Source organism: Fistularia commersonii, chromosome 20 (genome assembly GCF_037954325.1).
Source record: "Fistularia commersonii isolate RoL2024-O1a breed Wild chromosome 20, RoL_Fcom_v1.0, whole genome shotgun sequence".
Taxonomy (NCBI): Eukaryota; Metazoa; Chordata; class Actinopteri; order Syngnathiformes; family Fistulariidae; genus Fistularia; species Fistularia commersonii.
This window is the reverse complement of record NC_141303.1, coordinates 9,505,653-9,519,926: the sequence shown is the minus strand read 5'-3', so window position 1 is coordinate 9,519,926 and position 14,274 is coordinate 9,505,653. Positions and strand designations below refer to the sequence as shown.

The window sequence follows — 14,274 nt, the reverse complement described above, 5'->3', positions numbered from 1 at the left end:
CTCCAAAGATGTGGTTGAGAAAGCCTTGAAATCCCATAAAGTGTATGTGTTCACTACTGATTTTTATCTTAGTCTTAACTCATTACGTTTTTGTTCTCTCAATCATGATCCAGCTCCAGAGGAGTTTTCACACCAAGTGTGATGGAGAGGTAACGAAACCAGATGAGATCATTTGTAATGCTGTATTTTTCACTCTTTCTGTGATAGCCGCTGCTCTGAATGGCAATGCAGTGCAAGGATCTCATGGCAGAGCCTCATACTTTGGATGTTTGTTTGATCTAAATTTATTTGATACCGACTAAGTGACTGAATTCATGTCATTGACGATCTTAAATCAGTCTTGGGAAGACATATTTGACATTACTCCCCTAATGCAAAGTAAAAAATAACAAGTTTTTTGAACTGCTTCAGGCCTTTTCCTTCACCCTCAGCTCGTTTATCACCAAAGTAGGCTGATGTGTTGACATTTGAAAAAAGAGATGTGGGCTGGTTGAGCCAGGAAGTCTGTCTGTTTCCTACGTCCATAATAAATTAAATAACAGTGCTACAGCTGCTTGTTTAACTGGCTACTTAATGCATTGAAGTCTGCTGCACATGTATCACCCACACAGCTATTGGATCACTTTGCGCTTGACTGCATGTGGATGCAGGTGTCTTTTTTTTTTTTTTGTTTTGTGGTGCGTGTATGCATCCAATTTAGTGGCACACTTCACATCCACTTAACTGAAGCAGAGATAAAAACAGGTAGCAGCTGTTAAAATAGGTGTTGGTTACTCTATAGGCTGCTCTTCATTGTCCTAACAATTTTCTGGTGCTAATTTGGAGAGGACAAAAAGAATTGGAGAAAATCACTTTCATCACAGATAGTGGGTATAACAGATATTGGAGGGCCAAAACCACAGATTGTCGTGTTGCGCAAACTGACAAAATTGCACAGTTAAATTTATTGGTCAATATGTAGGTGCATCACATAAAAATTCACAATTACTGCAAAAGGCCTGGTTTAAAAATGACAGTATGGTGAGTGTAGTCTATTATTATTTTTGAAGCGCAGAGGGAAGCTTTTATCATATTTAAATCATTATTTGCAGAAGAGGTCCATCCATTCATCCTTCTATTCATCCTCTGCTGCTGATCCTGCACTCAGTGTTGTGACGGATGCTGGACTCTGGGATAGAGCTTCAATATGGAAGAAACCAAAAACTTGCATCTCTGTTACAGTATATACTCTGTTAAACACGGAGCAAGTACAATTTATAAATTGCATCGTTCTCCTTGTTGAATATACATATATATTCTGAAGTTTTAAGTAAAATATTCATTTTCTGAAACACATACAAAAAGACTCACTTCTGTCTATAACTTGTATCATTTTAGGGGTACTTATCTGCATTATTATAATAGCCATAATCAATATCATTAACACTGTCAGGGGCCAACATTTTTCACCCTTTTCATTATGCAATCACACTGTCACAACACAGGCAAATGCAGGATACATGACGGTCCATGTCTGGAGTGATGCATCCACTCTATTTTATGACCTGTTTTCCCCTGTGGGTGAGAGATGAGCTTTTAAATTCCACAAACTGTGACGTAAGCAATATCTTAGTTATTGCATCCGAGAAAAGGGCATTGTGGTATATTCAAGGATATAATCTCGAGGTCAGTGACTCACAGAAGTGGGAGTGGGATGGGTGGGTAGATTTTAGAGGGTCCTTGGAACTAGACTGAAAATTTATATGTTTGCTTTTTAATATTTTTGCCGAATGTATGAATTGTACTGTAGCATTGCTTCATCTCCATAGTAACTATTATTACTATGATGAAATGGATGATGATGAAGTTTTGATTGAGGATGAACATCTATTAATCTTCTCTTTGTGTCAGTATTAACACAAAGTGCTGCCAAGAATTTGTCATAAATGAATGATGAGAGATGGATGAGGTGATGACGTATGATTTGACAGCCATACTGTTCACCGATAGTTAGTAACCCTTAGGCTCATTTTATTATCAAATGTTGGAAAGGAATAAACGTGTCATTGCCATAGGTGATAATAGAGCTCCAGAGGAAATTCCACCACTGGCAGACATTTCTACAAGGTTTAATTCCTGCAGAAATGAGTCAAATCAATATAATGTCGGACCTTTTAAACCTTTCATGAAGTCCACTTATCGGTACATTGCATCTTTAGACAATTTTCTTTGAAATTTGATACGACTTTCATTGCTGTTCATAAATAACCTGTCCCTTCATCCCTCCCCTACATGTTGTTTGAGGTCAGTCAGAGATGTTTTTTTTTCCTTCAGTAACATGACTGAGTTACGCCCAGACAATACATCCGTATAACATAACTCAAGGAAGAATCAACTCCTGTGCATGTTGCCTATTATACACCATGAGAAACAACAAAACAAGGAGGAAGTGAAGTATTGATTGTGTACTCATTAATCAAAAGTTATGTGTTCCATTTATTCAGTTTGAGCGACATGTTTGCTGGGTCAAACCTTTTGTCAACTGGTGTTCACCAATGGGCGGGGAATGCTTTGCAGAAGATTTTGCTATCTCTGTCAAGGGACAAAATTTCCACTGTTCCCTAACAAAGTTACATCTCTGATCAAAAACAGTTCAAGGGTGTCCTTTGCTATTGCAACACCACTCTTCACCCAGGAAGACTGAGGCCCACAAAGAAAAATCAAACTAACTGAAACTGAAAATAGCGCTGAAACACAGAGCAGATAAAATTATTTTATGCAGAAGTTGAATCAATAATGAATGCCCCCACCCTTTGAAATGCTAAAATGTAACCATGAACATGATGGGCTCTGCTCGGTTCAGTTATTAAGAACTTTTACACATGTTACAACTGCTGAAAGGAAATGGCGGAACATTTGCTTTTCTAACTAGCTTTGGAAATATTGATCACTAGTGTCCGGTGAGGAAAGGTGATTATGCTGTGTCAGTTTCATAATGAGCCATGTTTGATATAATTGACATTTCTGCAGATGTCTTTTATTATTAATTCTATTAATTGGAGGAACTATTAATCTTTAAGTAGAACAAATGCATTTAGATACATCCCTTTTTTTTAATTAACTAAAGTTTTCAAACATCCCTCAGTGCTTCAGGTGAAGAATGAAGCTTAATATGTATTTCTGAAAGTTTAAATTTATCATGCTTAAAGCTCTGATGAAAAATGTATCCTTATTAATCACTAAAGACATAATTTATAAATCAATTGAGAGGAGAACTTCATGAAACTGCAGCATGAGAGAGGAAAGTTATTTTTCAGACTAGGAGATGAAGAAGTGCACCTCTCAACTGACAGGATCTTGAAACCACTGTTTTGATTTTGCCTATGTTATGTTTGAATCAGCCATGACTTTCTAGAGGTTTCTAGACCAGAGTGAAAGATCTACTTGCATGTTATGCATTATGTGTGTAATGTAGTCTCTTTCATTCTCTTCTGTCAATTCTCATTATCCAGCTTCCCGTTTCCTTCAAGAGTTCCTCAGTCAGTGTGTGTGTGTGTGTGTGTGTGTGTTTGTGTTTGTGTGTGTGTGTGTGTGTGTGTGTGTGTGTGTGTGTGAATGCTAAGTGGTAAAACTATTGATTGCATGCCTTTGTGTTATGATATTATCTTTCCCTGCAGACCCTGTGGCCTTCAGAGCAATTATAACCATGTTTGCGGTGAATGTTCTCCTTATTAAAATGTATTATCTTTCATGTTATGAATGCACCAATGTGTAATTGAAGAAAATGTGTAAGTGTGCAATCGGACATGAGTGGATAAAGAAAGTAAGTATGATTGTACATATGGCAGATGGCAGTGGTTAAACTGTCTTTTCTTTGTGTTTTAGTAGCTTGTCGACCAAACACACACACTGTTTTGGGGGAACCCTTTAAATTATTCAGAAGCGCTAATTGTGTAGTTGATCTGGGGAGTATACTAGATTTCTGCCCACCGTTGTTTTGTAACAACAGTTCCTGAATCCTAAGCACTACTAATATTAACTTCATAACTAATAATCTTTTATGCATTTACTGTTCCATTCTTGTTTCCTTCATTTTTTTTTCATTAGTTGTTTTTTTCCTCTTATTTTTATTTTTAAATTAATTGGATTATTAAAATGCGAATCATATCAATATGGCAATTATGTCACTTTCAAATCAAAAACAGGTGCTGACCCACTTCAGCTTTTCCATAAAAACACAAAAGATGTTCTTTTTATTTTTGGCCAATCTGAGTAGCAACCCCAAAATAGAAGAAAATGAAAGAGTAACATTGAATTCATTCTCTTAGGGGATTGTTCTGAATGCTTCGAACTACTGCTTGGTGCTGTGTGAGGCATTCCGTACATACGCTGTCTTATGGCATTATTTGATATAAATGTTTGTCTATCTGAATCATACAATAAACAATAAATCAGATCTGTGTCACTAATTGCAACCTCTCATTCACAATTTACCAACCCTTCCAAATTTGTCCTGCCATGTCATCTATCGCATTCGAAGTAGAACTGTTTGATTCTAAAGCAAAATCCTTCATTAATCAATAGTACAACACAGCAAATAAGATAGAAAATAATTTACTGAGGTAATAAGAGAACTAAAGAAAAATCTCACACACATGAGTCACATATAGACAAAGTCCTTATACCACAAATCTTTCACAAGCCATTTATAAGAATGCAGCTTAACAAGATTTCTGCATTGGCTTCAAATTTCAGACTGAAGTGTTTCATCCATAAATTCGAAATAGCAGTAATAAAAATCTGCCGAAAACAATCCACAGTGGGGATTTTCACTGGGATGAGCAATAAGCCTTCACATCCCAATATTTTTAATCCAGGCAGATAAACAGTATTAAAAGGTAAACATTATTTCATATGATCTCAAAATTAACCAGGTAGAATATGTGACTGTGACTAGTGCAGTACATTGCTTGTGTTTGTGTGTCTGTGTGTTTGTGAGACTGAGAGGTTTTAGAATTGTACGAATATATGGTTTTCTGTTTTCACACTGCCTCTTACATTTCTGTATATGTCTATGAAGATTTTGATATCGTTTTAATTTTGTGTGAAACTGTTATTCAACCTTCACGTATTTCCCATTTCCTTTAAGGCCCTTGAATTCAACTGAAAAGGAGACAAAGAGACAGAGATTGACTAACTACCTGTAATTGAGATAGAATAAATCTTAAGATGAGGACTTTGACACAGCAGTCACACTCTGGCACAGTTTATTCTAGTATAGTTTGAATCAATTTACTTCATTGCAAAAAGCAAGAATAGGGAAAGATGGGTGATGGCTTATATCCTTCGCAGAACACTGGAGGCAGGTGTACTGTAAGTGAGTGACAGTGCCAGTTTGTCTTGCTGAGCTGTTACTCTTCTCAGTTTCTTTGAAATGTGACATGCTGTCATGGGCTGATAACACTGGCAGCATGCCACTTTCTCAGTGTCTGTCACAGCACATATCCATCACCACCCTAAGCACAGCTGTTTGCCCATGACTTATCACTTACACAGTGTCACTATCCCACACAGTGACAGGGGTGGGTAGAGAAATTATGCTTTTTGTGAGTATAAATGTAGCTTTGGCCAATTTTCTCTGATATTATGTGATAATCATTGAATTTCTAAGGGAGAGCTAACGGGATATTCAGGATCAACAATGGATACGAACACATAATTTATTGAGTTCTGTTTATGTCTTTCTGTAGACTGGTGGGGTCTTTCTGCATGGTACTTCAGAAAGTGGCCGAGGAAGGATACCTAGAGCTGACAGAAACACTCACTGATGAGAACAACACATCAATTAAGGTAAGAGCAGTTTCTATAGCAACACTATGTTCATGTCAACATCTTGCTTAATGGTGTAAAGCTATTATTTTTTATGCAGTGTGATCAGTGATAACGTTCATCTGACTGTAGTGTCACTTTGTCATGGAAGCCTCAGTGTTTTGGTTGGTTATCATCCTTTTGAGCACTAAGCAGCTGTTTTTTTCAGTTGAAAGTAGTAGAGATTTTATCAACTAAGGTGGCAAAGATGTGCCCAAAGGCACTTGCTGATGCTAAAACTAATGTTAAAGAAGAGAGTGAAAAAATATATCTTTAAGGAATAAAAGAAAGAAAACTTCATTGATGTGTTAGTAAGTGTCCGCTGGAAAGGGTAATGGTGTGCAGTCCTATGAAGTGAATCAGTTAAAGTTAGTGTAACAGCTGCTGTGAGCAGGTTTTAACAACAGAATTGACATCAATGAGAAGAAGAGCCCATCAGTGTTTTCATATAGAAGAAGCTGAGGAACATGTAATCCAAATATTACTTTCCTAACTTACAGGTTGTATCAGGACAAAGAATAGAATAGAATAGAATAGAATAGAATAGAATAGAATAGAATAGAAAAATATGAAATTGATCTCCTTAGTCTGTGAAATTCATTGATTTTTAAGAAAATGAAAAAATATATAATTCTTTCAATTCAGCTGCTGAATGACAGCAGAATGAACATGATCTGTGTCTCAGCAACATCAGCACATGAAATGCTCGCTATCAACATTAATCCAATTTATTGATTAGAAATTCTGTTTCAGACAGCAAAACATAGAGCAGATCTCTACAGCAGATGGGAATTAGGATGATAGTGGTTTTCTAACAGGGTACACAATTTAAGATTGAATGTGGAAACGATAACAGGGGAATAGAATGTGTGTATGTGGCAGGGGGGTATTAAACATATGAGGTCTTAAAGCCCCCCAGGGTGCAGAGAAGTGTTAGAGGGACTGGGCTTGCTGATGTAATGGTTTTAAGATGATGGCACACATGCACAAAGGCTCTGCTGTGGAGCCTCACGCAGAAGCGCATCCCCTCATCAATGAACATAAAAAACCATGTTAACACCTGAGCAGTTTTTTATTCAAACACACACACACACACACACACACACACACACACACACACACACAATTTAGACAGTTCAAGTGCTGTTCTTCCCTGCAGCAGGAAAATGGGTGAAATGAAACTCATTATAACCCAAGGGCAATATTTTACCTTACAACCACTTATTGGTGTTGTTGCTATAGTAACAAATCCAACTCCTTGTGAACTACTAATTGCTGTGTGAGATTGTAAGAAGGGGACTGCAAGGAAAATAGACAGAGGCAGAGAAAGAGCAAGAGATGTGTAGGTACAGTATATTCTCTGGTCATCTGTCTTTGTTAATTGGAATAAATTGGGTCATATGTAATAAAAATAAAGTCATTATCAGGAGAGTAGTATTCGTCAAGACACCAGCCCCCAGAAAAAAACGAATTCAAACTGCACTATTTGACAAACCTGTGTGCCTGACCTTTAGTTTAGATACAAATGGACCGTTTAAATTATACTGGCAATACCCTTCGGAGAAACGATGATTTATTGTCTTGTCCAAGTTAGTTATTTTGAAACTTGTTTTGGGAATTCAATTAAACACAGAGTAAATGAGTTGCCAGTATTAAGCCTTTAGGGCAATCTGGAATTTCACTGCACTGTAACTTGAGAGTTGTGCAGTATGAGCTCATGAATCAAGAAAAATATAAGCAGTCCTTACATTCAAAAACACAAGTAGCCTACCAGAATAAAAGCTTGTAGCAACATAAGCTGCTCTGTGAGTCTTAAAAGAGGCTTTTAATTCAAAAGTAAATGACAGCATGCTGACAAGACAAGTCATCCCTGAGCTGAAGTATAGCACATGAGGATTTAACATTGACTGGCAGATTAACCTGCCATCAGTCAAAGCTTCCATTCAAGGGGGAAAAGCAAAACTTTCAACCAAGGAGAGCAATTGCAATTCTGAGTTAAGAACTGAAAAAACTGCAATCCTCAGACACACTGGATGGCAGAGTTATTGCTACAGAGAGTAGAAAATTGAAATCAGAAATGTGTAAACATCTTAGCTATCATGTCCTACATGTAGGTCACAGGGATGTTGGAGGTATCCCAGCTGTCAATGGGCAAGAGGCAGGGTACACCTTGGACCCGATCGCTAGTCAGATGCAGTATCTTTATTACATACGGACAAGTTTAATGTTTATACTTTAGCTCAAGTAGCAAAATGCATAGTTAACTTGTAGTAAGTGAATGGTTCAGTCAACCCTACTATTTATTGTTTTCATTTGAGCTTTGGTGGTGGTAAAATAGCATACATTACATTTATCTTACTTGTCCAGTCAACAAATGAAGAAAATAAAAACAAACAATTGACAGGCAAATTACTTTCAATAAATAAAGTAAAGGACTTTGGAGTGCTGTCGACACAAAAAGGCTTGTCATTGACCTTTGGTAATTAAAGTTTGTGAAAGCATTTCTCAATGTCCTTTTAATTCAATTCAATTCAATTCAATTCAATTCAATCAGAATTAAACAATAAACCTGAGTGTTCTGATTAACCTGGAGGTTAAGAGGCTATTTCAGGACCTTTATACTATTCATTAATGATTGTTAATATATATTTAAATATTGAGAATATTTATATTTTCAACATCCGCTTTGAAGGTGAACGTTTCTGTATTTGTTTTCCATTATTAATGAAATTAAATTATATAAATGTTGCTGTTCAATTGTGAAGTTTTACCTCCTTTCTTTGACTTTTCCAGACAAATGTTACCATAGTGATAAGATACCAGCCAATGGATGGGTCAGATGGAGTGTGGAATGACAGGGAATATCTGGATGTTCCTGATGACCGGGATGGGATGTTTGCATTCGAGACGGACAGCTTACTGTCGGGACAAAGTCACGGGTCCACATCTCCAGGTCGATCTTTACAAGGATCAATACCAACCTTCAGAAAGTAAGTCACACGCACAAATGATCAATTTCATTATCAAAGACTTGAGTTGTGAAGTTCCTCAGCAAAATTATTTCTTGTCTCCTAAAAAAGGAGCACTGTATGACAAGAGACTTACTTGTTGTCCAGCTAGAGCAAAAACCATGCTGAAAGCCAAATGAAAATGGCAAGGCCTACTAAATGAATGTTGTGCCAGAAAACCCAGTCTTCCACAACTTTGAATAAGCTTGTTTATAAGTTCTTGTAATCTTTTTTTTTTTTATGCTTAATACTAAAGTATTGCTGTTTTGCAGCGTACAGTAAATGTGTTAATGTATCTGCTGGTGTCAATTAAAAGGTCACCTTAGGAAATAATACGTTTTTGTGCAGCTCTTAGGAATTATGTAACATACACTGCATTGAGTTATGTAAGAGAGGAGAGCGTAGAGCAATAATTTGAAGGGGCAAATAAAATTTCATTTGATCACCTGGATAATATTCAACATTCAGTCACTCTTGAAATTTACTCCCTATTATCCTCCTTATCGTTTTTTTATATCCTCTATGCTTCCTGGGGGGAAAATGTTACTATGGGGGGAGGGCAAATTAGAGTCTTTCAAATTTTTGACACAGCGCCTTTTGTTTTACAAAGGAGGAGAATGGAAATTAGTCTGGTGTTGGTTAGATGGGAAAAATGGAATCCTAAAAGCCCTGCCATGTCTCATGCAATCTTTTCTTTTATCTGTTGTTCGCTGCTTCCTTTCTGTGGCTGGGTGGTTTTCAGAATGAAACTTTTTACTCATGTCTTAAAAACTCCAGCCCAGTTATTTATCCTCATTTGCACAGAAAAATGTGGAATGAAGGAGATGATCAGGCCCAATTCCAAGAGGAAACAGGAGGCGGTGGAAGGGAGGGACTTTTGCGGGAAGTCTTTGGGCCTCCAAAAGATGAGGGTTCTTTCTATGTCACACAACTTATACAGTGAGACTTGGTCCCTGCCTTTGTCTCATTCTTGGGGGAAACATTGTTGCCAGGGGAAGAATCTGTGACTTGATCAGGTAATCTGACATGAGATTGTGCAAGTTATCCTGCAAGTTAACTACAAGTCGACTTGTAAAAACAAAAAGGGTTATGTTTCCCCCCCGGACATAACATAATTAAAAATATTCAGTAGCTTCAAAAAGATTACAATCAGCTGCCAGATTCTTCTGAGAAATATGATGGATAGGGCAGAACGTGACATCTAAAAAATATAGATGCCAATTTATGTATCTAATCTAACGATCTTAAGTACATCTACTGCACAGGATGAGCTATTTTACTGCTCTACTTAAAAATCAGAGGATGTGTGTTGTATGACAACTGCTGGATTGCAGAGGGTGTCGTGTAAACTGAAAGATGTACATTGTGTAACATTGTGTAACATTGTGCATGCCTGAAAAGGTCTCAATATCCATGAACCTGGATTGTTTACTGGAACTGGAAAAGGCAGATGGACTGAATGTAATCTCAGCGATGAGATTTTTGGTCAGGTTGATTAAACATCATCAGCTATTTGCTAGACTGCTGAGTTGATTTTTTAAAATCCGTAATAAGAAGAAAAGCGAGGCAGCCACTAAACGTGCAGGGATGTCCAAATGTAGCACATGTGGAAATATTCTGTCATTTGACAAATGCAGTTTTAGAGCTTCCGGTGACATTTCAAGCCAATTGATGAAAACCTAAAGCAGGTTATGACCAAACCTACTGTGCTCACAGAATGTATAAAGAAAGGGTAAAAGACTAAATCAATGTTTGCATTTGAATTTATTATTCATTCACTAAGGGATGAATACTTGATAGTTATTAGTCACAGTTTAAACACAAGAAACTAATTTCAAAAGTGTTACTTTCTCAAAATAAATAAACATTAAAAAAATATGGCTAAAATTTAAGTGGCTGGTAATTGAAAAAAAACTTAAGATGCAGAATGATGGAAATTTTAATCCAAAGCATGAGAAACTGCAAGAAAATGAAACTTTGTATACAACGGAACATGAAAAATCTGATTCCTCCAACTAACCAAGCTGAAAATTGTATTTTCTTTTCATAACAAAAAAATATATCACTTCAGTATTTTAAAATATGAGCAAAATGACATTTTCTGAGAAAAAATATTATCCATTCAAAGACAGGTTTCAATTCCTTACCGATTAGATAAATCTCCCGAGGTATCTTATCAGATACAAGCTCATCTCTTCAACCAAATTCAAAAGGTGTTTATAGTTTTTGGCCTTTTCTTTGGGCAATGAAATGACCCAGACCATCAGGTGGCAAGAGATGAGCTATTGATGCTACAATAGGATGCCAACATTGGATTACATACATTGGGGATTGAATCATTATTTTGTGTCCAATCTGTGCTAAAACAGCGAGTAGCGTGTCTTTGCTGGGGACTTCTTTGCATCCACAGCCATCAAGTACATTTAATAGTTCATCTTTGTCCACTGCATTAAAGTTTTCCAGAGCCTTCAGAAGGACGTCCCTTTCCGTTTGTGTTAAGTACAACAAAAGGGAATTGTTTAAATTACATGCAGTTGAGCCATATAATGCCTCTTCAAGGAACGGTACTGCCAGTTTCACCGGAAAATACCCGGTTTGCTTCCAGCCCACGACAAGAACGCGAGCGACTGCCTGCCACTCATCGCATTGAAAGTCGTGGCGAATGAAAGGAACCTTTGCCTCAGTCCCCAGAGTGCATCTGTTGTAGAAGTCCGTCCAAAATGTTGCCAAACAGTCCTGAAATGAATCTAGCCGTTCCCCCAATTCAAGGTCCTCGTCCGGTGAGAACATTTTGATGTTCACTTCATGTTTTACAACTTCTGGATTTTTAAATGCCTTGATCATGTCGCCAAGGCAGTTACCTCTTCTCACCCTGAGGGTTATCAGACTACCCTGGGCTTCAGGAACATCACCTGCTGCTGAGGCAGACAGCGACTCAGCCACTTTTATCTCCATCCCATCAGTCTCGATTTTGATAGCTGCATCAGAAACCTCCCCCAATGTTGACAGACTGTCCAGTGGTAATGTGTCCAGATCTTCACTTGTAGAAGCTCCATCATTGATTCCAGGGTGGTTCGGAGACTCAGAGTCTCTCTCTTCCACCAATAGGTCCTCGAAGGCCGCGTTCTGTTCACCATCATTTAAATGTATAAGTGTGGGCTGGAACACAGAAATGTAATCCTCTCCTGCTGAAGACAGCTGCCCTACTTTTTTCTTTGTGCAAAGATAAAGTCTTAGAATTTTGACTTTGCTCTGATCATACAGCTCTTCTACTGTATTGAACATGTCAACATGTATCTGTGAGCTTTCCATGTGAGTAGAATAGTGCGAGAGAGCTTTGTTCTTCTTTGAATGCCCGTTGGGGAAGAAAATATTTTCCGCCATAACTTGGATATCAGCCACTGTTTCTTCTTTACCAATAGACAAGTGCTTGGTCCCTCCGCCGTTCACAGACTTTACCTGTTTGTACCTTTGCTCTTTCTCATCAAAGTCCATCCAACCAACCTCGATCCTCCTTCTTTTACGTTTAGCATTTGTATTTCCAGCCAACTTGGAGGACGAGCTCTTTTTAGAGGACATGCCCTCAGCTCCAGACAGCCTTCGCTGCAGTTTTGTGATGAGCGATTCCCTCCCGGACTGTGCTTGTAATATCGCCGCTTGTCTGCAGAAGGCAACTGTAGAGACTCGATCGCCGACCTTAGGGATGTACTTAGCCAGCTCGCTGTCTGACATTAATGGTATGACAGTTTCATCAATCTGGAAATAAAAAAACAAGGGGATGCATCAATCAATGCAGAATATACTTTCATAACCTGCACGATATTGAAGAGTAGTAAAGAATATTAGGAGAACAGATACAAATCAGAGTTCAAGTTAAAAATTGTAGCCATATATGGTGCTTCAGTTACTGGAGTCTATTGCAAGCTGTGTTATGGATGACTCCTATTGTGCCGATTGAATTCTCTGGATCGTCATTAATGATTTGCCTGATGGCTTATCAACAAGAAAAGGATAAGGAGAGGGTCTGGTTCTTCAGCTGAGTAATCTTTGCCAGCTACAATCAGAGACACAGAAAAGAGAGCATTTTTCACACAGTTCCTCTTGTGAAGAATTGATTTCAGCAGTAGGTGAACATGTTTCCCCAACTTTCTTGCTGAGGGGCAAGTGTGCTAACTACCACACTACCACACTGAAGGAGTTTAGGATGAGATCTCGAAAAGTTGACCACTTTTCTAAATTTCTCATGGAAATATCGTCGGAGATGCAACCAAAGCCTGACATCTCTACTTCGTTGACGGGATGAGAACAAGAGACTCTCACTGTTACCTCAACATTCAGTTGGCTTGCAGGACTGAGAGCCTGCGCATGGAGCCTTGAAACAGGTCAAGCTGCTCTTGAGGCTCAACACATGTATCACAAATATCTATATAATTAGATTTTATTTAATTTTTTTTAAGACTCAGATCATAACAACATACAACTAACTAACCCACAACCAACAAATACCAGAGAAGACTGCGGCAGCTTACATTTTCATCTTGAAGTTTCTGGATCACTTTCTCATCCAGTTTGCGCTCCAACAAAAACTCTCTCAGCCAGGCATCCATGCCGACTGGACTCCTGAGCAACAAAAAATTGACATTTTAAAAAATGTAATACAATTTGTACCACTGCAAAATTAGTGTTTTGACTTACAGATTAAAAATTAATATTTGGGGGACTATAGCGGTGCTCTAACTTAACTTATGAACAGATGCATCAACTGTAATTTCTCCTTTTATCAATGATTGGGTTATTTGGGTTATTGTTTTCTAAGGTGTTTGCATGACACCCTCTGTACTTCTCTTGCTTGAATGCATAAAACACGAAGAATATGTTGCTTGACTGGTGTGGCAAAGTTAATCAGTCATAGAATAATAAAATTAGAAAGAAAACAAATCAACATGAACGACGGTCCTACCGGCTGACAATAACAAAATAAATGCAATAGATAAACATTGTCACGTGTGTGGGATGATGAGGCACATGTTTCACAAAAAACAGGAAAAAGAGTGAAACTACAAAAAAATAAAAAAACTGCTAATGATGATGATCAAACCTCGAAAACACGGCGGAAAAAAAAAAAAGTCCGGGGGTAAAATAATGAGCAAACCGGATGTCAGCAGGGCAAGGCTGCAGAGAGAAGGAGCGGTAAACAAAGCCGGTGACGGGCTGCAGAGGCGGAGCAGAGGCTGCAGCTCCCTGGAGGAGCAGCTCCACTCAGACCCGGGCCGGCGGTCCCGATCAGGCGGCGTCCGCTAGATCAGACGGGGGAGAGACTGCTTTATTCCACTGCCGCCTGCAGTTGCCGGCAGCGATCCGAGGGAGGAGGGTAACTTCTAGGGGAGAAGAACCGCGACGGGAAGCTTGAGTGCGATAG

At 38.3% G+C, this 14,274-nt stretch overlaps 2 protein-coding genes across 4 annotated transcripts in view; one reads left to right on the top strand and one right to left on the bottom strand.

Annotated features, from left to right (window-relative positions):
• Positions 1-14,274, top strand: part of otofa (otoferlin a) — a 74,320-nt gene that overhangs the window by 18,689 nt on the left and 41,357 nt on the right. For both annotated transcript variants that reach the window (XM_086167520.1, XM_086167518.1), the window contains exons 4-5: positions 5,730-5,829; positions 8,641-8,837. In XM_086167520.1, the coding sequence (XP_086023646.1) occupies positions 5,730-5,829; positions 8,641-8,837 (297 nt within the window). The remainder of the gene's footprint in view (positions 1-5,729; positions 5,830-8,640; positions 8,838-14,274) is intronic.
• Positions 10,621-14,255, bottom strand: LOC147222852 (uncharacterized). Of its 2 annotated transcripts, XM_086167108.1 has the most exons (3): positions 14,008-14,255; positions 13,385-13,475; positions 10,621-12,611 (listed from the first exon to the last, which is right to left on the bottom strand). In XM_086167108.1, exons 2-3 carry the CDS (start codon positions 13,460-13,462, stop codon positions 11,073-11,075), a joined length of 1,617 nt encoding a protein of 538 aa, XP_086023234.1. In that variant the 5' UTR covers positions 13,463-13,475; positions 14,008-14,255; the 3' UTR covers positions 10,621-11,072. The 2 variants fall into 2 exon arrangements, with proteins under 2 accessions (XP_086023234.1, XP_086023233.1); XM_086167107.1 differs by having other exon boundaries at positions 13,385-14,255.

What these genes read in the sequence shown, in the direction of transcription:
- LOC147222852 (XM_086167107.1), bottom strand. Translation starts at nt 13,462, where the DNA reads ATGGATGCCTGGCTGAGAGAGTTTTTGTTGGAGCGCAAACTGGATGAG. An exon ending in AGAAACTTCAAGATGAAAAT is followed by an intron (nt 12,612 to 13,384) that starts GTAAGCTGCCGC and finishes TTTTATTTCCAG; the next exon opens with ATTGATGAAACTGTCATACC.